At 37.7% G+C, this 23,226-nt stretch overlaps 1 protein-coding gene across 1 annotated transcript in view; it reads left to right on the plus strand.

Annotated features, from left to right (window-relative positions):
- Window positions 1–23,226, plus strand: part of TRPM3 (transient receptor potential cation channel subfamily M member 3) — a gene marked incomplete at both ends in the record, with an annotated part of 350,930 nt that overhangs the window by 305,286 nt on the left and 22,418 nt on the right. The window contains one exon of the mRNA XM_084305567.1: window positions 9,164–9,335. Within this exon, the coding sequence (XP_084161693.1) occupies window positions 9,164–9,335 (172 nt within the window). The remainder of the gene's footprint in view (window positions 1–9,163; window positions 9,336–23,226) is intronic.

Genomic DNA, 23,226 nt, shown 5'->3' on the forward strand with positions numbered 1-23,226 from the left:
AGTTGGGGAGGGGAAGAAGATTCAATCACCAGTTAAGTCCAGAGGAACTACAGTGAATGTGAAGAAATTGATCCAGTTGGGATTTGTTGCAGTTCACTATTAAAGCGCAGTTATTAGGGACAATGCTTATTAACATAGGTTGATATTCTCCAGTACCACAAGTATAATAAGGCTACCAATATATACAAAAAGCAAACAGGATATGGTACTGCAGAAGTAATAGAGAGTCTATATATAAATATGAATTTTTCTGAGATATAATGCAAAAGGCAGAAATTGTTAATCAAAAAGATAAGCTGCATCTTGTTAAAGAACTATAAGGTTAACGTACACATCAATTTCAAGTAAGCAATATTTACTGATTATGCACGGAGTTCTTCTGGTAGCATTGTAAGAAGAAATCAGTCAAATAAGAACATCAAATTGGTCCTGAATTCTGGGACATTTTTATTCCTCCATTAGGTATTTCCACTTTTTGGAAGCTACATACCACAGTTCACAAAAGTATCCACTTTTAAGGGGATTCTGTAGCCTTCCTTATGAAAATATTGAAGAAAGCAGATGACTTCCCAGCTGTTCCAGCCAAGTGGAACAGTACTCTGATTGTTGTAGAAAATAATCTTCTTACCATAAAAGGACTTTTTGTCCAGTGCATGCAGTTTCTTTTGAAACATTTGGTGGGGAAGCTTTTTGAAATCTTATGTTGGATATTAGGAGAAATTTCTTTACAGAAAGAGTTGTGTGGCATTGGAATTGGCTGCCCAGGGAAGTGGTCAAGTCACCATCACTGGAAGTCTTCAAGAAACATGTAAATTTAGAACTTGGTAGATGGTTTAGTGCTAGAATTTAGTGTTATGTTAAAAGTTGAACTAGATGATCTTAGAGGTCTTTTCCAACTTGAATGATTCTATGATTCTGTGAACATCTGAGTGCACTATATTGACTGGCTCATTAGAGGTGAATGCTGTGAAATGAACCAAGAAGAGGAAATATAAATAATACCATAGGAATGTAAAATGTACTGCCATTAAGCAAGAAACACAAGGCACAAAGGATTATGTAGGGAAAGAAATGTCAATGAATAGTAAAAGACCTGTTGAACTCTAGCATCAACATGGTTTTATGTTTATGTTCACTAAGTCTAGTTAAATTATGATCAAAACTAAAGAGTTGTCAAAACATCCCCTCACAGCTTAGAGCGGAATAAGATATAGAAAACTTTCTTAGTCATGAAATATTTGCGGGGGTGGGGAGGACATTATTTCACATCACCCAGTGCATGCTTTTGCTCTTTGCTTCATGGCACACTGGGCTTGCTCAGCAGAGCCATGCCTCTGCTAATATTCCAGCCCTTGTCATCTTTGAAGTCATAGATGAGAAGTTTTGTTACATCTACCATCCAAATCAGCTTGTGAAGCCCAAGGGCTTTCTTCAGACTCTTGAAGAGAAGTGCCCAAGTAAATCAAGCAACATATTACTGTTGTTTGCTATTTGTTATTGTGATGGTCCCTGAGGAGACTAGTCTTACTCCAGTATGGTAAAAGCAATACAGTAGAAAATAGTGCCTATCTTAACAAACTTAAATTCTATTTTCAAACCAAAACACGTGAGGGGAAAGTAGTCAGTTGTCTTATTTCCAGTTTTCTGTTAGAAAAACTGAGAAAGGTGGCTTTCTTAGTATTGTAGAAAATGTATATCACAGCCATGTTTCTCCTTACACACAGAGCCATCTTTCCATTTAAAAGAGCTCAGTCTTTGTAGCAAGCATGTGATTGCACCCTTTCAGTGTCCATTAATTCCTAGTCACCTCAGTAGAAAGAGTGTCTGGATTAGAAGTACAGCATTGATTTTAGTACTTTGCATATACTCAGTGAAATCATCCAGAGGTCTCATTTTTAGTCCACTGAAGTGAGTATTTTAGACTTAAATCAGGATATCCTTTTATTGTGTGACATAATGAAGAAATGGACACCTTCAGCATGATGTCACTGATCAGTGGCAATGCTGTAGTACATGACCTACTAACTTAAGTAGAAAGCATTGATTTAGTAAATAAAGTTTTAAAAACAATAGCTAAAACATGTTTTGCTTAATAAATTCATTGAAAATAAAAGTGACCTTCTGTGTTGTCACACTCCAAAAATCCTGTCCACTCCAAAACATGTCACCCTCTCTTCCATGCCCACTATAAAAATAAAATGTGGATCCAGCATATAGACATAGGAAGAAATTCATAAATTCTCTAATAATTTATTGTTTTTTATTTATCTTACTTAGAGTACGATTACATGGGTTACAGTGTTTCCCCATACCTCTTCATCAATCTCTGATTTACACTCAACAACTAGCGTATTGAAAAAAATGAAGCTCAACAGAAATCTTGGAGAAAGTGGAATACTTACGATTTTATCAGAAGCGCTAGCCAGTAAAGGGGAAGCCACAGAGGTCAACTTAAATCACTTAGTACAGCAGAACACACAAAGAATATTGTGTGTTCTCAGCAGACTTGTAACATAACACACATTCTGCATCTAAGCAAAAAGTACTATCAGAAAGAAAAATACTTTCTAACAGTAAACTGCTACATATATCAACCTAATATTTACTACTGTGTATGTATATAGTATACACTAACCCTTTGCATGTCCTCCATGTTCCAGAATAAATTATCTTTTTTACTCTTTAGCATTCAAATACTTGAGACAAAGCCATTTCCAATTGTAAATGTTCTTTACAGACTTCACTTATGTTAAAGAACAGATGCCTGCTCTTTTTCTCTTTCTCTTTTGTACTGTTCAGAACATTCAGAAAAAGAAATAATAATAATAATAATTAATAATAATAATACCTGAGTGGTGAGTATACTGCTACTTGAAGCCTACTCTCCCCTACTCTCCCATAGAGCTGAAATCAAAAAAAAAAAAAAAAAAAAAAAAAAAAGAGGAGAAAAATCTGTTTCTTTTAATATAAAACCTGGATTTACATTAGATTAAATAAAAGTTGAATAAAAATTTAAATATTTGTTTTGTTGAAAACAACAACAAACAAAAACTAGCTTTCATATTCTGTGTCTAGAAAAATATTTTTGATTTATTAAAGGCTGCAGTTTCAGAGTAATTATTTTTTATCTCAGTGCAGTTGCTGGATTTCATAACTGTAATTGGATGTTAAAGTACGTCATCACCAAAGTTTTGTCTAGGATGTTCAAATAGTACTCAAAGCAGAACACTGCAGACCTGTTCTATGTGCTTTTTTTTATCTTCCATTTTTTCAATATTGATTTGTATAGTGGAAGATGGAGAATATTTGGAAGCTGGAAGGTTGTATACACCTGGGATGTCAAGGTCACAAGTGACGTTGTTTCAAGTCAGGCTTTCATGGAACAGGCTCTTCTAGAATGAACCTCTCAAAACCACTGGGACAATAACTGGGCCAACTTATTCAGGGAAGGTTGGATCCTTCCATATTGTAGTACAATGTATTTTTTTAATAATTAACAACTTGATTACTTTATAACACAATACTTTTTCAGGAAGATGAACATTGTGCTGAAATTTAGTGTCAGACCTGATATACAACATAGAGGGTAATTTATTTCTATAATATTGGTCATGGGTCAGACACATCTCTACTTATAGAACAAGTAAACTGGAGGTATAAAAAAACATGTCTAATGAGGAAAGCTTACAGTCCTGGGATTGTTTACTATTTATTACAGTCAGATTGAGGCTTTTTTTCACCAACACAGCAAGTTCTACTCCTTTCTCAATGATCTTATCTGTAAATCCTTCATTATAAATAACTTCATCCAAGTACCACTCCGTCAGAACTAACTGCCCTTTGTTTTCAGAATACCACCAACATCCCTGAGATCACTGAAGGTTATCATCTAAACCAGAAAAAAAAAAAAAAAAATGAAAAAAAAAATTTAATTTAAGAATTGCTATCTCCTTAAGAATTATTATTTCCTTACATATGTGAAAAAAAAAAAATAAATCACACAGCTGTCAAGCATAATAGACGTGTAGCCAGAGCTCACCATTTTAAACCACACTCTTTAACATATATGCCAGTGAGTCTTAGCATAAGTATAGCATTCATATTGCCTGGTTTGTATGTTCATATGTCCTGGTTTCAGTTAGGACAGAGTTAATTGTCCTCCTAGTAGCTGGTAGGGTGCTATGTTTTGGATTAGGATGAGAAGAGTGCTGATAACATGGTGATGTTTTAATTGTTGCAGAGCAGTGCTTACACGAAGCCAAGGACTTTTCAGCTCAGAGTGCTGATAACAGGGTGATGTTTTAGTTGCTGCAGAGGAATGCTTACACCAAGCCAAGGACATTTCAGCTTCTCACTCTGTCCTGCCAATGGGCAGGCTGGGGGTGCAGCAAGGGCTGAGAGGGGACAGACCCAGAACAGCTGGCCCAAACTAGCCAAAGGGGTATTGCATACCATCTGACATCATGCTGAACAATATATAGGGGTGGCTAGCCAGGGTGGGAGGGCCAGACTGCTCGGGGTTAGGCTGGGCATCGGTCAGTGGGTGGTGAGCAATTACATTGAGCATCACTTGTTTCGTACACATTATTATTAGTAGTAGTATTACCATTATTACTGTTGTTATTATTATTATTATTATTATGTCTTAATAAACCGTCTTTATCTCAACTTTCAGGCTTCACTTTCCCATTTCTCTCCCCCATCCCAGAGAGGGAGATGGGAGGGTGAGCGAACGGCTGTGTGGTGTTTAGCTGCCACTCAGGTTAAACCACAACAGTCCTTTTTGGCACCCAACGTGGGCCTCGAAGGGTTGAGATAACGACAGATCAGACCAGAGTATGTTAAACTAAAATTGGTGTAAGTATTAGACCTTCTTAATCACAATTAGACCTGCTAGTCACAATGCTGATTGCTTTAATCTCAAGTCTGCTGTTCCTGTTTTCCAAATTGAGTTTTACAGCATGTTACTTTCTGTATGTGCTCCCTGTTGTGCTGTTTATCCTTTCCGGGCCCTGGTTTAAGATTGTTATGGTACTGTGCAGTGTAACAGTGGCTTATGATATGATGAAATTTCTGGTCATGACTCTAACCTGATATTTGTACTCAGCACTCTTGTCAACTCTATACTTTGGAAACCATATCTCGGAAACTGTTAACAATTACACCTATTGCCTTCTTTCATCAGGGAGCCAACCTGTGGAGGGGAAATGGGGAGATATTTCTTCCTACTTGTTCAATCTCCCTTTATTCTTCACCACCCTCTTATCCTCTGAGCTTGTTATGATAGCTCTCCAAGATGTTGAATATCCTTCAGATACTCAGACCAACATGTTCTTGTTGTTATGTCTCCTGAATGCGCTTCAGGTTTCGTTTGAGGTTAAAACAACTACTTAGGAATCTCATCCAGAGATCTGTCCTGAGGAGGAAAATTAACTCTGTCCTAACTGAAACCAGGACAGCATACAAAACAACACATACCTCAGACTGTCAAAATTGGCTCAATATTTTCTTTTCATTGTTTCTTAGTTCATCTGAATAAGAATGTTAGCTTACAGTATGAGACAACTTTGTTTTCTCCATATCTCTTTGTTTAACATTGTGAGAAGTATTATGTTTTCCTTTATCTGCTTTCTGAAAGTTTCAGAATATAAATAAAAGTTACAAATCTCATGCAACCAATTATTCATTATGCCATAAGATTTGCAGTTACAAGTTTTGAATTACAGTTGGTAGACATTTTGCAATTATCTTTAAAGAAATATATTATGGATTGAAGTTAAATTGAATTGCTGAAAAAGAAGAAGATTACAGATAGCTGTAAATGATTCACAAGTTAATTTCAGTATGGCTTTTTTTCCAGTGTCAAAGCAATGGAGCCCCCTTTCCATGCCTAGTCTGGGCCAGGAAATAATTACTCTAAGAAAAATTGTAAGGAAGAGGGATTTAGCTCGAATTGTAAACTACAATGTGAGAACCATGCCTGAGGCAAAGCTGGGTACAGACATGTTACAGAGGCTTTAAACAGTGATGCTTCCAGGATCCTTTAAGTTAAACCAAGAACTACTCTATTCCCTGGTGTGCCCCAGAACAGTGGGGCTTCAGATAAGGTATAATTTGAACAACAGCTGCTAGGTCTTTTTGAAGCAAAACACACATTTTTCTTTTTCTTTGCACCATAACAGTGAATGCACTAAGTTAGTTGTTAGTTGTAAATGCCTTGCCTTCTTCTAGACTGCACAAATTTATGTTGGATAGCATGCATAGGGACAGATGGAGGCATGTGCTAGTTGGCGTGTTACTGGACAGCACCCAATCCGGGCTTTCTCTCACTGCATCAGTTTGACAGTCAATGCCAATGAATGATATGCCTTGTCCCCTGCCCTGGGGCATCCAGCACCTGGTTTGTCTTCTGTCACCTGTCTCATTACATTTTGCTTATTTCCTATGTTGAGATATCCCAAGTGATTTTTCAGGTATTGTCCCTGTTCTGAGTCTCATGTGACAATGGTGAATGAAAACCAAGCATAGCAGTGTTTTTAATTCAAGGGCAACCACTGCAGTTGGCCTAGTTCCTCACCTGTTGACAGCCCAAGGGACCCAGCCCTCACCCTGCGGAGCATGGATATTGCCCTACAGCATTCTACTTTCATATTCATTAACCCTTATTTAGAAGGGTTATATTGTGTATAAATACTTCCTTTCAACTCTGTAAAGGAAGCTGTCAGGGGACATTATTTCCTCCTCTCAATGCAGAAAGTGGATCAAAATTATTCCCTCTTCTCAGCGCAGAAAGAGGATGGGAAGAAATTAAAAAGTCAAACTTTTTCTAACCTTTTAACTTGCCTGTAAAATGTAAAGAATTGAAAAGGACGAAGGAATGGGAACTGCAAGAGTGAGAAACTGAAATCTGCTGAGTGATGTTGTAAACCAATATCCCTCAAGGAAATAGCCTCAAAGCCTAAGATTTTGTTGTGTTCCTGAAGATTTTTTTATCTTTTAATCACAATAGAAATTTGTGATCTTCATTACAAAAAAATGATTTTCTCTTTTTGAAGTGTGCATGTTGTGAGCAGTTTGATTGAAAATAATTGCAGCCTTGTTTTTACATCTATAAATTTTATTAACATAATTCACCTTGTAGTTAATCATCAGGCATGGAACTAAAGCATAGCCTTCTAATCTGCTCTTAAGCAGCATTACTATGCCAATTACTATGTCAATATGTGGAGTCTTTTGTGCTGCATCTTATTAGAAATGTGGGTCAACCCGTGACCCTTAGAAAATCCAGAGATATGGCTCTTGGGGACAAACCACAGCCCTTCAGTAAAACTGCATTCACAGCAACAGATTTTCTTTCTTGTAATTGCACAATGAATAGGTGAATCAAGTCATTCCTCTTCTTGAAGATCTTGCTGTCCTGTGCCTTCCATACTGAGAAGACAGGTAGCAGTTGCCAGGCTTGTAACTGTTTTAGCTTGAATTTATTTGTGTGAGAAAGAACCTTCTTTCTCTTTCTGACAGTAGCAAGAGACACATGGTTCTGTGTCTGTAGAAGCTAGTTAATGAGTGTGTTCCAGCAGCATGCTGATAGCTCTTAAGCTATACTCCCCTTGTAGAAGAAATGCTTTATGAATGGGACTCCAAAAGAAATAGTATAAAAAGAAACATGAGCCAAAGCTATCACCTGTTCCTGCAGTGTCATGCATGCCCTTGCTTTTGGCCAGCTGCCCCCTCATGTTCTCAGAACTATTTCCTTGCTTCTCCAGGACAGAGAGCTTGCAAAGTACCCTCTGTGGGACAGTTTAGAACAGCAGCAGATGCCGATGGGTTTCTCCTTGCCATTGATGAGTTGACCAAAGTGCTGCAAGAATTAACAAGTGAAATAAATAGATAGGGATCTCTGGCCAAAAATAATAATAATAATAATAAAATAACATAATATTTATAAAGAATTGTTTATCAATTAGAGAACTCTTTTGAATAACAGAAAGGGGCAGAATTTTAGAAACAAATTAGTAACCATATTTCTGTGTGCAAGCAGTCCTGCCAAAATGTAAGAGTAAACATTTTTGTGCATTAAAAAGGACAAGTTTTTGTTAGATTTCCAAAAAGTACAATGCCAGAGCTGTGAAGAAAATTCCTTGCAGAGGAAGCATAACACAGCTGTTTTGTGACAAGTCACTTCAGCATTTCTTCAGCCAGGACTTCATCTTACAAACTGACAGTTTTGTCTTTCCAAAAAGAAAATGTATGTGTAAAAAATACAGGGAACTATACTTCTATCAAATGTATTTGAACTATCAGCCAGAATCCCTCAACACAACACCAATTCTTTTGTCACATCAGTGCAGCCTTATTTATGTAGACTCACTGAAGTAGCTGACAGCCAAATATGACACAGTGCTTTGCTTGGTCTGAGTGGAGGCTATGAATGGAACAGCTCTGCAGTAATTTAATCTGTTTGTCTACAAAAGAGTTTCTCTTGATGAAAACAAATCAAAAGAAGTGTAGCAGGCTCCTCAGTGAATGGAAACTTTCTGAAGCTATTGTCAATGTAAGTAACTGTCTTTGTACTATGATAAAAATAACTCAATATTATTTTTTTTCCAATAAAATTGAAAATATGGTGTAATATCATGTTTATACCTCTCCAAGAGTGGCATTCACCTGTGCTGGGGTGTCTGTAGGGGGTCTCCTGAGCTGGTGGCTCTCAATGAGATAAAACAGGGGCCTGGTCCTTGTGGAGGCTATCAAAGAAGAATCGAAGAGTTAAATTGGAAGAGAATAGGGGTTAGGACAACATTGTTGAAAGACAGCAACAGACAGACTGCATGTGTGTAGTGTTATAGACCTTTGGAGATTATTAGCTGGACTTGTGATTGAAACAGTGGCCATTGATGTAACTGAAACAGGTAACTCTGGAAGAATCTTCAAGAAATGTCTGCATTTAAAGAGTCAGTGTTTGTAAAAGGTAGCCACACTGCTTTAAGTGCCAACGTTATTTTCTATTTTGCAAAGGAAGCAAGCAGTGCTCAAATGCAATATTTCAATAGTCATTTACAAACTATTGTCTTTTAATTGTCTTGTCAAATGTTATCTTTAACTGATTTAGTTCAAATGGTCTTTTTTGTTTAGTACTATTTCTTCTGTCTCTAAAATGCAGGTGGTCCGACCATACCAGACGATGTCCAATCCCATGAGTAAGTTGACAGTGCTCAACAGTATGCATTCTCATTTCATTTTGGCTGACAATGGCACTACTGGCAAATACGGAGCAGAAGTGAAACTCCGTAGACAACTGGAAAAGCACATTTCACTTCAGAAGATAAATACAAGTGAGTAACATTTTCTTTTTTTTTTTTTTTCTTTTTTCTTTTTTTAATAATTACAATTCTATCAAAGTAACTAATTTTAAATAGGCAATAAGGTCTGTATATTCTGGGGAGTAATTCTACTATCTAAAGTGATGAGTATGAGATAATAGAGGCAAATAATAGTGAATCAAGTGAATAAATTTTGATTTCAGAGTACCGTGGGTGAGAACGAAGCACTAAAAGATATATGAATTTGTTCATATATCTTGAAACTTGCCTGAAACAAGTTCAGGGTATATTTGTCAATATATATGACAATATATATATATGTCTCTTGTGGTTCAACTTAGATCTTTGGTACCCCATCTCCTTAAAACTGTATATAGTTCCAGTCCCCTTCATTTCATAATGAAGACAATAGAATCAATAAGGACAGAGAAAAGGGTGACAAAAAGGGAGAGCTTTTCATGAAAAGGCCTTTGCAAGTGCTAATATTTGTGGATGTACAGAGGGATATGAAATGACAAATGTGTACGACATTGAAAAGTTGCAGGAGAAATGACTGCACAACTCAAGCAGTCCCAGAGCCAACAATATTTAGAGGCTGAGATTGTTTCCATATAAGTGTTACTCTATGTTTGCACTATGTTTCTTAGTCCTAGGCAGCTGTCATTAACCACAGTTAGAAACAGAATATAAGGCCAGATGGTCCTTTGCTCTCTTCTTTCATGACTATTTTGAGATATCACTTTCCATACCATGATCAGACTGAAGCATCAGGTCTTCTCTCAAGGTTGTATCTTTTCTTTTACAAGCATATCCCACTTTTCTACATAAAATGAGAAAAAAATATATCATTTGCATAAAAGATTAAATTTCAATATTAGTATTATTATTTCTGTAGTATTACAGATAATTAATCTAGGTGGGGAGTTTATTACCTTTTTTGATATTTTGGGTTATTTTTATTTTTTTTAGTAGTAGTATTTGCTTCTATTTACAATCATTTAGTTTTTAGAAACTTAGTGCTATCAAAAGAGAAAAAGATCTGTTCTGTAAATTTAGCCTAAGACCTACTCAGGGAAAAAATCTTCCACTGGAAAGTTGCCAGGCAGTAATTTTTTCAGTCTTAGAATCATGGGACCATATGGTTTGGTAAAGACCTTCGAGATCATCAAGTCCAACCACCAACCTGACTGAGCAAACCTCAGCGTTGTACTTCCATAAGCTACCTTTAAGAATAAAAACAGAACTTGTTTTACAAAGTAATCATAGACGGTCTTTCTGATGCTCTGTAAACACGTAATTTTGAGTCCAGAAAGGGTGATATTTTTGTGATTTGGGAATTTGAAATTGGGATAAGATTAGGAAATGCATCTACCCATCCAGATATGGGATGATAATGAATTACCGGCAGACCCAGTCTGATGAACAAAAAGGAGCATTTTGGCAATACTTGATAAAGCTTTCCAAATCGTGAGTATAGTCTGTGCTTAAACTGAAATATTTTGATACTTAGATCTTTCAACACCACTGTGTGAATCAGTTGATTGCAAGTTGTTCTCAAAATGAGAGCAATCCAGGCTTTTATGTTTTATGATATCAGTGTATACATTGTTTTTTCTCAGATCATGTGTATTGTACACACAAGTGTCTTCTAAGTGTATGTGTATCCTTAGCAGATGCAGATAGTGTGTTCTAAGCCTAGGCTGACCAGAACAAAGCCATATTTGAAATTGGACTATCATATATGAAATAGCATATATAATATGAGCAAGCTGTAGAAAACTGAGCCATAAATAGTAATTATTTTGAGGATGCTCAAAAGAAAAATGTCAGCACGTGCAGTTTACAGCAAAATATTGTGTTAGGAAAAACCTTACATTAGAAAATTATATCTCTTTAAGGCTTTCACTTAATTAAGATTTATATATTTTCACTTAATTAAGACTTATATAAAGATAAATTTATATATTTATCTTCTGAAATGCGACTGACGGAAGAAACTTTGAAGTTTGGTAGTTCAAGTCATACGATTGCCTGACCTCATCAAAAAACTACCAAAAAAAAAAAAAATTCTCTTCTCTAGTTTCTCTCTGCAACTTTTCTGTGGCCAGAAGTATGTATCGTCATTTTCTTTCCCCTTTTCTCATGTGACAGAATCACTCTATCATTTAACTTCTTTGTCCCAACTCAGTGTCTCTGACAAATACAAAAATACTTGGTTCTCACAACACTTTCAAAGGCAGAAATGTGATAAAGAAGGAAGGTTGCGGGTGAGATTTCTACAGCTTGGTCCAGTGACATCCATGATTTCCATGGTTTCCAGATCTGAGTAACATTATAACTTCAGCAAACAAAATACCTAATGCTGTAAGGATATCGATTTTTATTATTATTATTATTTTTTCTTTATGACTTGTTTTGCTTTCTTATGCTTTAAAAGAAGGTGACTTAGTCCTGCCCTGCCTCTAGTTAATAGGAAGGTGACCATATGGGTGACAGAAGGACCACCTGCTCTTCTGGGTCAGCCAAACAGATGACCACTTTTTGATGCCCTTTTTTGATGCCTCAGTCCTAGCAGAGTCCTTGGCCCTCTGTGCACAGGGGAACTGCTGCAAAGAGATCTTTATCTGAACAGGAATGGGGTTGTGCATGTGTGTCCTTATTTACCATTTTCCAGTAGAAAACATGTGGACTGGGGGGAAAAAACGATGACAGAGTTAAAATTCTGTTCACTGGAGATCTGTGAAAATGCAATTTTTAGTTAATCATGGGAAAACAAAATAAAACAAACAAACAAAAAAAATAGGGCACTGAAAACCAGGACAGGTACAGGACCAAATAAACAGATTGTAACTTCTCATTTCACAGCCTGTCCCTGGACAATAGTATTGAAATCAGATTTTATTCTTATTTTTAAGCCTATCTGACTTTTACAAACCAGGCTTGTCACTTATTCTTATTTTCTTTGCTTTGCTTTAACAGTATCTTTTTTTTCAGGGCAGTTATAGCTCTTCTAGATGTTTGGGATCATATTCTATTCACAAAGAGAAACTTCAAGCTTCTGCTCACCTATTAAAGACACAGAAAACTGTATTCCTTTCAAATACATTAAGAAAGTAGCAGTCTCTCTTCTTATAAAACTTAAGATTAAATCAGGCCAGTAAGTATGCAACATAGTTCTAAAACCCTTTTTCTTCCTAATATGACATCACTCCAAGTCATACAGCAATATCTAATTTCCTGTGTGAATGTCACTGTTAAACAATAATAGAATATAACAACTAGAGAAAAATAAAGATTTTATTGAATACTGTTCCCCTTGTACTTTTTGCAACTTTTACCACTTCCCTAGCCTTTGTTTCGTCCACAAGTATTTTTTTAAAAAAAGGAAAACAAAAAAAAAAGTCAGTTTGACACTTCAGTGCTCAGGGCAGGTCCTTCATACTGTCACAAGTAAAGAGGATTTTAACACAGTTCAGCAACAGTTCCTTGAGGTAAGCCTCTAGTTTTCTCAAAATTATAATGTTTTGAAATGCGTCATTTTGCATTAAAAAATGTTAAAAGTAAGATGAACTTGTCTAACACTGTTTCAAGTTCAAAAGTAAATCTTAATAGTGATCTAAGTCTGGTGCTACCACTTTTTTTAATACCCCTTCAGCTAATTGTAGGCAGATACTGGATACCTTTTCAAAAATATTTTCAAAAAGTTAAATGATCCTTGCTGTCTTAAATTCTCTCTGCCAGATATGTTTTCTAGACCACTATATAGTTTAACACTTTTTCTCTGTATACTCTGCAGTGTCTCATGCCTCTTGAAGTAGATGGCCCAAATTTAAATTCTCTTTTCCAAATACAGACCTAACAGTGAACATGATAAGGAGGTTAAAATCTCTTACACTTGACAGACATATAATATATGTCTAATATATTATGTCTAATATAGAGTCTAATATAGACTCTAATATAGCAGAGTGCACAGTTTGTTTTGTATGAACTGAGAGCATGCAGTTGGATCACGTTCAGATTGCCATCTGTTGTAACCCCAGGTTTCTTTCATAAGGATTTAGTTTTCTGATTTGGAAATATATACATATATATATATATTTCAGGCAAAAAGTCACTACAGTAGGTTGACGTGCCATGGTCTCTATATATTTTGTAAATATGTAGAATAATGCATTTTCCTTATCAAGTGGGGTCTAGAAATACTTCATATTACATAAGAAGATGTTTACCAATGCTTAAAGATTCTCTCTTTCAAAATCCTACCAAAAGTTTCTCTCTTGGCTTTGCACTCCTGTTTGCACATTTCCATTCATTGAAAAACATTAAAGTTTGCATATTCACCATTCATTCCTGTTTTTTGCATTAAGACCATCAGTTCTTGTAGTATAATTTCTACTATTAACTGAATACTCAGACAGTTACTAGTAAATGAAATATTCTCAAATTTTTGGAGTGCTTTCAGCATGGTTACCAAGCACTTCTAACATAAATGCACTACTTTCCTTCATGTGAGTGAAATTCCTGGAGCTGTAGAGAAAGGACACAAGTGATTTATTAAAAAAAAAAAAAAAGAGAGAGAAAGAAAAAAAAAGAAAAAAAAGATGATCACATATAGTCTATGCAAAAATAATAATAATAATAATTTGAATTGGAATGAAAGAGAATGTAAATTAGTTAGCAATGTTTTCATTTTTTCTTAAGAAGAATATATAACTTTCAGCAGTCTAAGAATCTTTGTCTAGGACATATCAGTACCGACATGCCAATAATAAAATTTGTGTTTGGCATGTGTTATGAGGCCGTAATGTGCTCGGAGTAGTGATTCAGAGGGCAGAATAAGAGGTTTGTGTGATGTCTGCAGAGCTGACAAACAGTCTTGAATGTATATTCATCATGTATTAGTTACGTTTTTTTTATATCCAAATATCTTTCTTATGCTGCAAGCTTCATGTATCAAAAGATATAAATCTTGGCCAGAATTTTCTGTTTTCTGTTCTTATGCAACAGAGATTTTACATTTTTAAATTTACTTCGGAAATTCTTGAAGTCCATCCAGTGAAGCAATCACAGAATCACAGAACTGCCAAGGTTGGAAGTGACTTCTGAAGATCGTTTAGTCTAACCCCTTTGTCAAGCAGGATCACCTAGAAGATATTGTCCAGGATGGCATCCAGGCGGGTTTTGAATAACTCCAGAGAAGGAGACCCCACAACCTCTCTGGGCAACATGTTCCAGTGCTCTTTCACCCTCATATTCAGCCAGAACCTCCTGTGCTTCTGTTTGTGCCCATTGCCTCTCGTTCTGTCACTTGGAACAATTGAAAAGAGACCAGCTCCATCATCTAGACACCCTCCCCCCAGATATTTATATGCAGTGATGTGGTCTCCCCTCAGTCTTCTCTCTTCCAGGCTAAATAGGCCCAGCTCTCTCAGTCTGTCCTCATACAACAGGTGCTCTAGTCCCCTCATCATCTCAGTAGCCCTCCTCTGAATTTACTACAGTAGCTCTATGTCCCTCTTGTACTGGGGAGCCCAGAACTGGACAAAATACTCCAACTGTGGCATCACCAGGAGAGAGGGATGACCACCTCCCTTGACCTTATGGCAACACTTCCAAATGCACCCCAGGATACTATTGGCCTTCTTGGCCACAATGGCACATTGCTGACTCAACTATGTTCAAATTAGGGTTAACAGCTACCCACAGAGATTAAAATGTAAAAAGATTTAATGATTCCTCTAATAATATAAAAGAGGGTCATTTACTTGTCAGGTTGGACTACTTAGATTTATGACATTTTACTGAATAAAACACAACCTTGGGAAGGGCAGAGAAGTGAAAAGGCAAAAAGACTTTACCATTATGAGGAATTAAGATAACAAGGATAGATAATATAGTCTAGACTAGCCTTTAGTTTGGAGGGTTCGGGGAGTGGTAGAGAAGATGGCATTTTCACTATGGAAATTCTTTATTCTTCTTAAAATTAGTAACCTTCTAGCTTTCTTTAAAGGAAGAATTGGGGGGAGGAGTTCTCTTTTCCTTGAGACCCCAAAGTAAGGTAAATATTAAAATGTATGCCAAAGGTGCATTTGAAACAAGAATGTTAAGTCAGTGGAATAAAGGTGAAGTGTGTTTAATTGTAAGCAGACTGCTTCTAAAGTCAGAATATTTTAAGTAGACTAGTTTATTCTATATCTTTCATAAATTCCTTTAATCAGAACACTCTTAGCATGTATGACATGTTCAGAAACAAAGAGTAGACTACTGGTGTATAGTCTTCATCATGGTTTATACATCAGAAAAATTTTATCTGTGTGTCAGCCTTTTGGAAGAGGTGAACTGTAACAGAAGATTTTGAGTAACAAGATGTATATTTATGTTAAAGCCAGATGTCCACATTAAAATTGCCACAATAAATATATATACCTATCTTCAATAATACTTTTCATATCCCACCCTTATGTTGTAATATTAACACCTTAAGTGTTACCTTCACTATGCTTCATCTTCTCTGAACCATGTAAAAATAACAGAAAAAAATATACATTCTTTACTGCATTTGTTTTAGGTCTGGTGTCTTTCCTACAAACACTAAAGTTCTCAGTGTTTTGGCTTCATTTCCCTCAATGAAAGTAAGCGCAAACCTCTGTGCAGTTTGACCTAGAACTATTCTGCACTTCTGAATCAATTCCAGGCACTGAAACATTCAATGCACTTTGCATTTTTCAGAAAGATTATCACACACACACACACACACACACACACACAAAAAAAAAAAAATCCTTAGGTTATGCAGGTCCACCCTGTGATGTTATTATTCTTTTAATTTGTACATTTCTGGAAGAATGGTGTCCTAGACCATATAAGGCTTCATGTTGAATATTATTACTAATTATTAATCTGCAGTTGTTCTCATTTTAAACATGCTGTTAAGTGCTGAAAATCTGGCCTGCCTTTACAGTATACTTTTCAAAAACAGACAGGCATTGGTATCTGTGTCCTTGTATTTGGTCTACCATTCTTTATAATGTTGGTGAATGTAGATGTGTTCTGGTAGGCCTGTGAAAAGAATTTATTCTTGATTAAAGAATAGATGGAAAAGTTGGGTGATTTGATTGGATAAATGAGGTAATTTGGACAGGGTAATATGTCGACAATGTCTGTTCATGTGACCCGTGGACTTCCCTTTGTCATCCTATGCCTGAGAATATATGAAGGGGGCTGGGAAGGCAAAGGGACGTTCAACTGTCATCACTGGCATCTTCTCTGACCATTGCACCATCATCAAATGCATTGGAATTCTCATTTGCTTCAGATTTTTCCTTCATATTCTGTGCAGCCCTAGGTGCATTTTCATAACTACATAGCTAGGGAGATGTGGGTACAGATTTCCTTCTAGGGCTGGGAATCTGCTGTAAATTGGACTTCAGTGAAACCTGAGGAAACTTCAGAACTGTTTGAAGCTTGACTGGTATCAAGGTTTGTTAGAGATCAGAAACATGGGCCTTTTTCATTGAAAGCTTTGTGATGCTGGTAGATCAGGCACTGGAGCCAAAAATATCTCAGAAAATTCTGAGAAAGCACATACAGGTTAAAAATTGTTCTTGAGGAACAGATAAATAATTAATTAATAGAGCAGAAAAGGATCTATGTATTCCTCTAATAAACCTGATTTTCATCAGATGTGTTTGTTGAAAACATATTTGTTCTCATATAATTGATATACAGGCAAAAACAAATTGATCACTTTAAGTCTATTGTCAGAAATTTTAGATTTACTGAATTCACTGCAAAGATCAGAATAAAGACATAAATCTAAGTAGCAGAAATTATGTGGCGTGAATACTCTCTAGAAATATTTCTGCTCTTCATTTTCCAGAATAGGTGTGAAAGGAGAGATGATTTTCAGACATAGCATCCATATGTTGACAAATATGCAAAATATAATAAGGAAAAACTCCTCAATCTGTAATCTGAGGCAGTGTAAAATTTGGTTATGTTACTGTGATACCTTTTATAAAGTGATGACTATAATATATGGTGGTGCTCATATCCAAAGGAACCAGAGAAGGTGTGAAGGGAGAGAAGACTGTGAAAATTCCTAAACTGTAATTGTTCCTGAATCTCTTAGGTCATTAACTACAGCTGGTGAACTCTGATAAAAGCAAAACAAGTTAAGTTCTGTTGTACTGGCCTACTAAATGTACTAAATGTGTAGAATTTGAAAACTAAATGTGTAGAATTTGAAAACATAGGGTACATTTTAACTGAAATCTGTTAAGGTTCTTCTACTTTGAACTTAGCACAAGCTTTGAACTAAATATTGCCATCCTGCAGAAAGCAATCAAATGGGTTATTACTGGGTTGTGAGACTCAGAAATCCCAAGGTTTAGTTTCAGATTTAGTTTTTTAGTTTCCAAGATTTAGGTGTTTTTTAGTGTCTTGCCTCTTTTGAGACTCTTAGCTTTCTATGTTTTTCTGTCCTTTTCCAAAGACAAGAATGAAAAGTGAAAGAGGGTTTCATTCATTTTTCCATCATTTTTTATTATTGCCAGTTTTTAAGATCAAGTCCATATTAAATGAAGATATGTTCCAGGTGTTGGATGCATAAACTTGTCTGTCAATGCCACATCTGGTAGGTGTATAGATGTCAGTGACCATCAGTTTTGCTCCACACCAGGTTTACCACTCCCAAATGTCTTATATAGCATGAAGAACATGTTCCCCACAATTTGTGAACTCTAAAAATTAAGAGGAGGAGACCTACAGATGTTCTATCATATAGTTTTCTGAAATCCAGTTTGGTTGCACAAAAACCTGCAACATGTTACACAATAACATATTTTCTGCAAATATTTGTCCCTAGAAAAAAAACCTTCATTTTGGAGTAGGTGCATCTACAGGATGTTTTGCTGACTTGTGTGTAACTGTAATGGGAATAGTAGGCAAACCTTTAATATTTCCATTCAGCTGTCAGTCTAATCTTGAGGTTGCTCTTTAGTAACCAAGACACTGTAGCTGTAGGCATCCAGAAAATGACTGGAGAGAGAGTGACTAATACACTATAGAATAATTGAATCATAGAATGTCATGGCTTAGAAGGGACCTTAATGACCATCTACACCTTTAGTCACAGGCCCCAACATAGTCACGGGCCCCAATACCCCAGGCAAACCCAAATAATTACTAAATTCTCCAGCTAAAATTTACAAGTAGAAAAAGCAAGTAGGTCTATGGGAAGCCTAGACCAGCATTTCTTGCCTAATAGTGGAGAAAGTGTGACCTGTATCTGCCACTACCCAATGTTAAGAAGCAGAAATTAGACACATTTCTCTCAGGGATATTGAAGAGAAAAAACATCTCAGGATGGTGGTTTTGTTTTTGGTTTTTGTGGTGGTGGCGGTGGTTTTGTGTTGGTTTTGTGTGTTTTTTTCTTCACTGATCTCAGGGGTGAACTTAGAAGTTGTATATAACCTACTGGTATGTTCCAGTTATTTTTATAAACACACTTATGTACATGAGAAATAAATTTATTTAGCAGTAAATAAGTCATTTTATTCATTTGTTGGTCTACAAAGCAATGGATAACCCATGTTCAGCTCTTCGTTAAAAGAATTAGTAATCATTCATAGGGCTGCTATAGATTATTTATAGATATGTTCACAGTCTAAAATATTAATGCTTTTTTGAGAAATGAGAAAAAAAAAGTAAGGCTTCTGTAAAACATGATTTATTAAATCTCTTTTCACACTGCATTGAGTATTAGGCAAAGTATTTCTTTGCTTGCTTTTCCATATTCATTCATTTCTCTTTGGTTATTGTTTTAACCTATATATTTATGCAGTACTCCTCTGTCAAGGGGAAAATGGAATTATTTTTCTGTATAATAACATTAAGTCCTACAAGTTGCCACTCGTGCATTACAGAATGAATGTTCTGGTATGTACATACCCATGTGGAATCACAGTTGCCAAAAAGTCTCTCAGTGGCTCTGTTGCTGGCCGCAAAAGTAATAACACAGTAATAAAGCTTCAGGTTGGTTGCATAAAAATTCTGCATTATATTGCAGTCTGCTTTACAATATTACACCAACCTTATCCACAATAACTAACTCTGTGAAACTTACCAGTCTTGTCTTTTCTTGTCTTGTCTCTAAGCTATGCTTACAGACTTAAGTGCACTAAATAAAAGTTATTATTTTAGAAATTAAGACAGGGATATACTTCAGAGTACTCACAGGTCTTCTGTACTATTTCTTATTTTTGGTAGAATGGATACACAAAATGGAAATAAAAATAGTGTTTTGTCTGTTTTCTGTTAGTTAGGTCATGAGAATCTACCTTTCTTTTTGTATTTAGAGCAGGGAGGCTAGGACATCAGTATGTTACATGAGGACCTTAGTAAATGACACTTCTTTGACAGCCAGAAATCTCATTCTGAGCTCAATCTAAAACAATGGCCAATATCTATCTATTCTTGTGAATAAATTGTTGTGTTTGTTGTTTTTTTTTTAAATATTTTTTATCCTTTCCTAATGAGCTTGATGTCATGGTGATATTCAGACATATTCTTTCACTCTTCAGCACACTAAAGAAAATGAGCCAAGCTCACTTATAAAGTTGTCTTAAGATGGGTAGGTCTTAGCTACACACATAATTCTGCATGAAATTACGTGAGTGGCTGTGGTAATTTTACCGTGCTAGAGAGCTGAACTCCACAACCACTCTTTCACTCCCCCTCCTAAGAAGAGGAGGGGAAGAAGGAAGAAGTAAAGGAAAGAACAACTCATGGGCTGAGGTACGGATAATTTAATTAAAGGGAAAATTTATTATTAAAGAAAGATTATTAGACGTTTACATGTAGAGCTTAGGGATGTGGTTTAGTGGGGACTGCTAGCGTTAGGTCAGAGGTTGGACTCGATAATCTTGAGGTCTCTTCCAACCTAGAAATTCTGTGATTCTGTGATTCTGTGATTAATTAAACAATTTAACTAAAGGGAAAAAAAAAGTTAAAGGGGAAAAGGGAGGGAAAAGGGGAAAAAAAAAAAAAAAAAAAAAAAAAGGTTGTGTGGAAGTGCAGAGGAAAGAATTTACTCTCTGCTTCCCACAAATGAGTGATGCTTGACTACGTTCTTGAAGCCGGACCTCAATGTATGTAGCCACCCCTCCCTTCTTCTTCATTTTTCCACCATTTATTGCTGAGTGTGACATGATATGGTATGAAATATCCCTTTAGTTGGTTTAGGTCAGCTGCCCTGGAGACGTGCCTTTCTCACTTTTTGCCCACCCCTGCTACGGGCCTGCATCTTGGCTGTGGAGAAACTCTCCCAAAGGCTTCACGACCTCATAGAATGAGCACATCTCTCCTCATCCAGACAGAGTGATATTTCAGCCGTGGAGGGTTAGAGAGAGTCCTGATGCTGTGCTAGCACTGCTCAGCAGCGGACACAACACTGGTATGATATCACTGCTGTTCTAGCTACACATGCAGAGCACAGCACTGTAATAAATGGCTAAATCCCAAATAGAATTACAATCAAAGTTTACAATTTATTAAACGAATAGAGGTAAGCAAACAGTGCTGGCTGCACTTAGTCTCTGCTCCACGAAGACGCACACAAGTTACATCAGGTGGCTAGTTTTTATGCTCCTAGGCTAATACATATTCATTACTACTTCTAGAAAAGGCAGGGTTATTATAATTAGTTCCCAGAATCCGAACCCTCCCACTGGCTAATGCGTATCAGTCTCTGGTGGTCCCTCTGGGGGTCTCTTGTTCTGAAGGCTTGTAGTCTTCCTCCCAGGCTTTTTCGTTGTCCGTCTCCTTTGTCCACCTTGGCCAGATGTCAGAGACTTGCACAGCGTCCCATGCAAGCTTTGTCTTTTAGCCATCCTTCAGCTTTTCCCTTCTCCTTAATCTCTTGGCCACATATCAAGAGACTTGCATAGTGTCACATGCAATAGTCATAATAGTTAGCAGCTATTCTGAAATCCCTTTGTTCTCTTATCCCCTAGCCCCAGGCCTCAATGGCCCCTTCAAATCCCCTATTGACATGAACTGCTGGACCATACGTTTGCAAGATACAAGAACTATATACATTAACCACTCTGTTTTTCTTAGAATTGTGGTTGTACAAGGGTATGTAAGATAGAAGGTCACATTTCATCATATCATGCAGCCCTAGCATTGTTCCATATTGACACGAATCAGATGAACACATTTCACAGCACTGTATGGGCTGCTGCAGGGAAAGTTAATATCCCAGCCAGACCCAGTACAGTGGCTTACATGCTGGCAATGATGTATCCAAATTTCCTTCTGTATTCTTATATTTCAGGACCTAAGCTACCTTCTTCAAAGACATGCAACACCAATGATATATCTTGTGATCAGCTTTATCACACCTTTCTATTTTCCAGTATTCCCTCCTAAAGACTTCCCAGTTTACAGTAGATTTTATTAATCCCCAGATAATAGGTACTTTGCATCTTGCACTATGAACTTCCTACATTTCTATTACTCAATCCATTATGTCATTCAGCCACCCTTTTTGCAAAGGTTACTTCTTAATTTTGTCTTATCAGAGCCTTTTTGTCTTATCAAATCACTTCTACTTCCTGTTCTAAAGTCATCAATAATGATGATAGGATGATTGCAAATTTTTTATGAAACTCTTGGTACTAGACTTTCTTATACAATGCTACTCCTTAGTAAATTATATTTGAGGGAGTAGGCCTGGGGCCTACTTGAGGGAGCCGCCAGGACCCGGCAGCCCTCGTGAGGGAGGCTGACGAGGCGAAGGCGGAGCCAGCAGCGCCCCCTCCCCAGCCATTCAAAAGCTGCCCCTAGGGAGTGCGAGCGACCAGGAGCGCGGCGACCAGGGCGGGCAAACAGGGCGTGGCGCGTCAGAAGGGAGTGGCGCGGCAGTTAGCGCGGCAGTTCGCGCAGGCAGGGCGCGCAGGAAGGGCAGAGAGCTCCCCCTACACACAAACAACACCTCGTTAACAACAGCCGTAACTAGGCGATAATGGTCGCCACCAGGCACGGCGCGCTCTCCAGGAAGTCAGTACACACGCAGACCGACTACCCGTTAAAAAATGCCGCAGTTCAGGTCACCGGATGCAAGGAGTGTCTGAGCCTGTTGCTGCCATCGGCGGGAGGCAGAGAAACTGCGTGCGTGAGGTGCGAGCAGGTGGATGATCTGGTCCTCATGGTGGCGGAGCTCAAGGAGGAGGTGGAGAGGTTGAGGGCCATCAGGGAGTGTGAGCGGGAGATAGACTTGTGGAGTAACTCCCTGCAGGGCCTCAAGGGGAGGTGCCGAGGTGAGACTCCTCAAATGGGGGCGGACCCCCTGCCCTGTCCCCGTCGGGCAGAGGGAGGGGATCTGGGAGCTGAGGAGGAATGGAAACAGGTCCCTGCTCGACATCGCAGGCGATGCCCTCCCCTTCCGGCCCCACCTTCCCAGGTGCCCTTACACAACAGGTTTGAGGCCCTAGAGATTGAGAGGCCGGTGTGTGAGGAAGAGGTAGCAAATGTTCCCAGGAGGATGCCTGGGGCGAGGAGGTCGACTCCTCGCCTCAGGACTGCCTCCACCAAGAAAGACAGGAGGGTTATTGTTGTTGGAGACTCGATTCTTAGGGGAACAGAGGGCCCTATTTGTCGGCCTGACCCTACCCGTAGGGAAGTCTGCTGTCTCCCTGGGGCCAGGGTCAGGGACGTTGCCAGGAAGCTTCCTAACCTGGTACGCCCCTCTGACTATTACCCCCTTTTGATAGTCCAGGCGGGCAGTGATAACATCGAAGAGAGAAGCCTCAAGGCTATCAAAAGGGACTTTAGGGGACTGGGTCGGTTAGTGGATGGAGCGGGAGTGCAGGTGGTGTTTTCGTCCATCCCTATGGTG

The sequence above is a fragment of the Netta rufina genome (genome assembly GCF_964035555.1).
Source record: "Netta rufina genome assembly, chromosome: Z".
In the NCBI taxonomy this organism is placed as follows: Eukaryota; Metazoa; Chordata; class Aves; order Anseriformes; family Anatidae; genus Netta; species Netta rufina.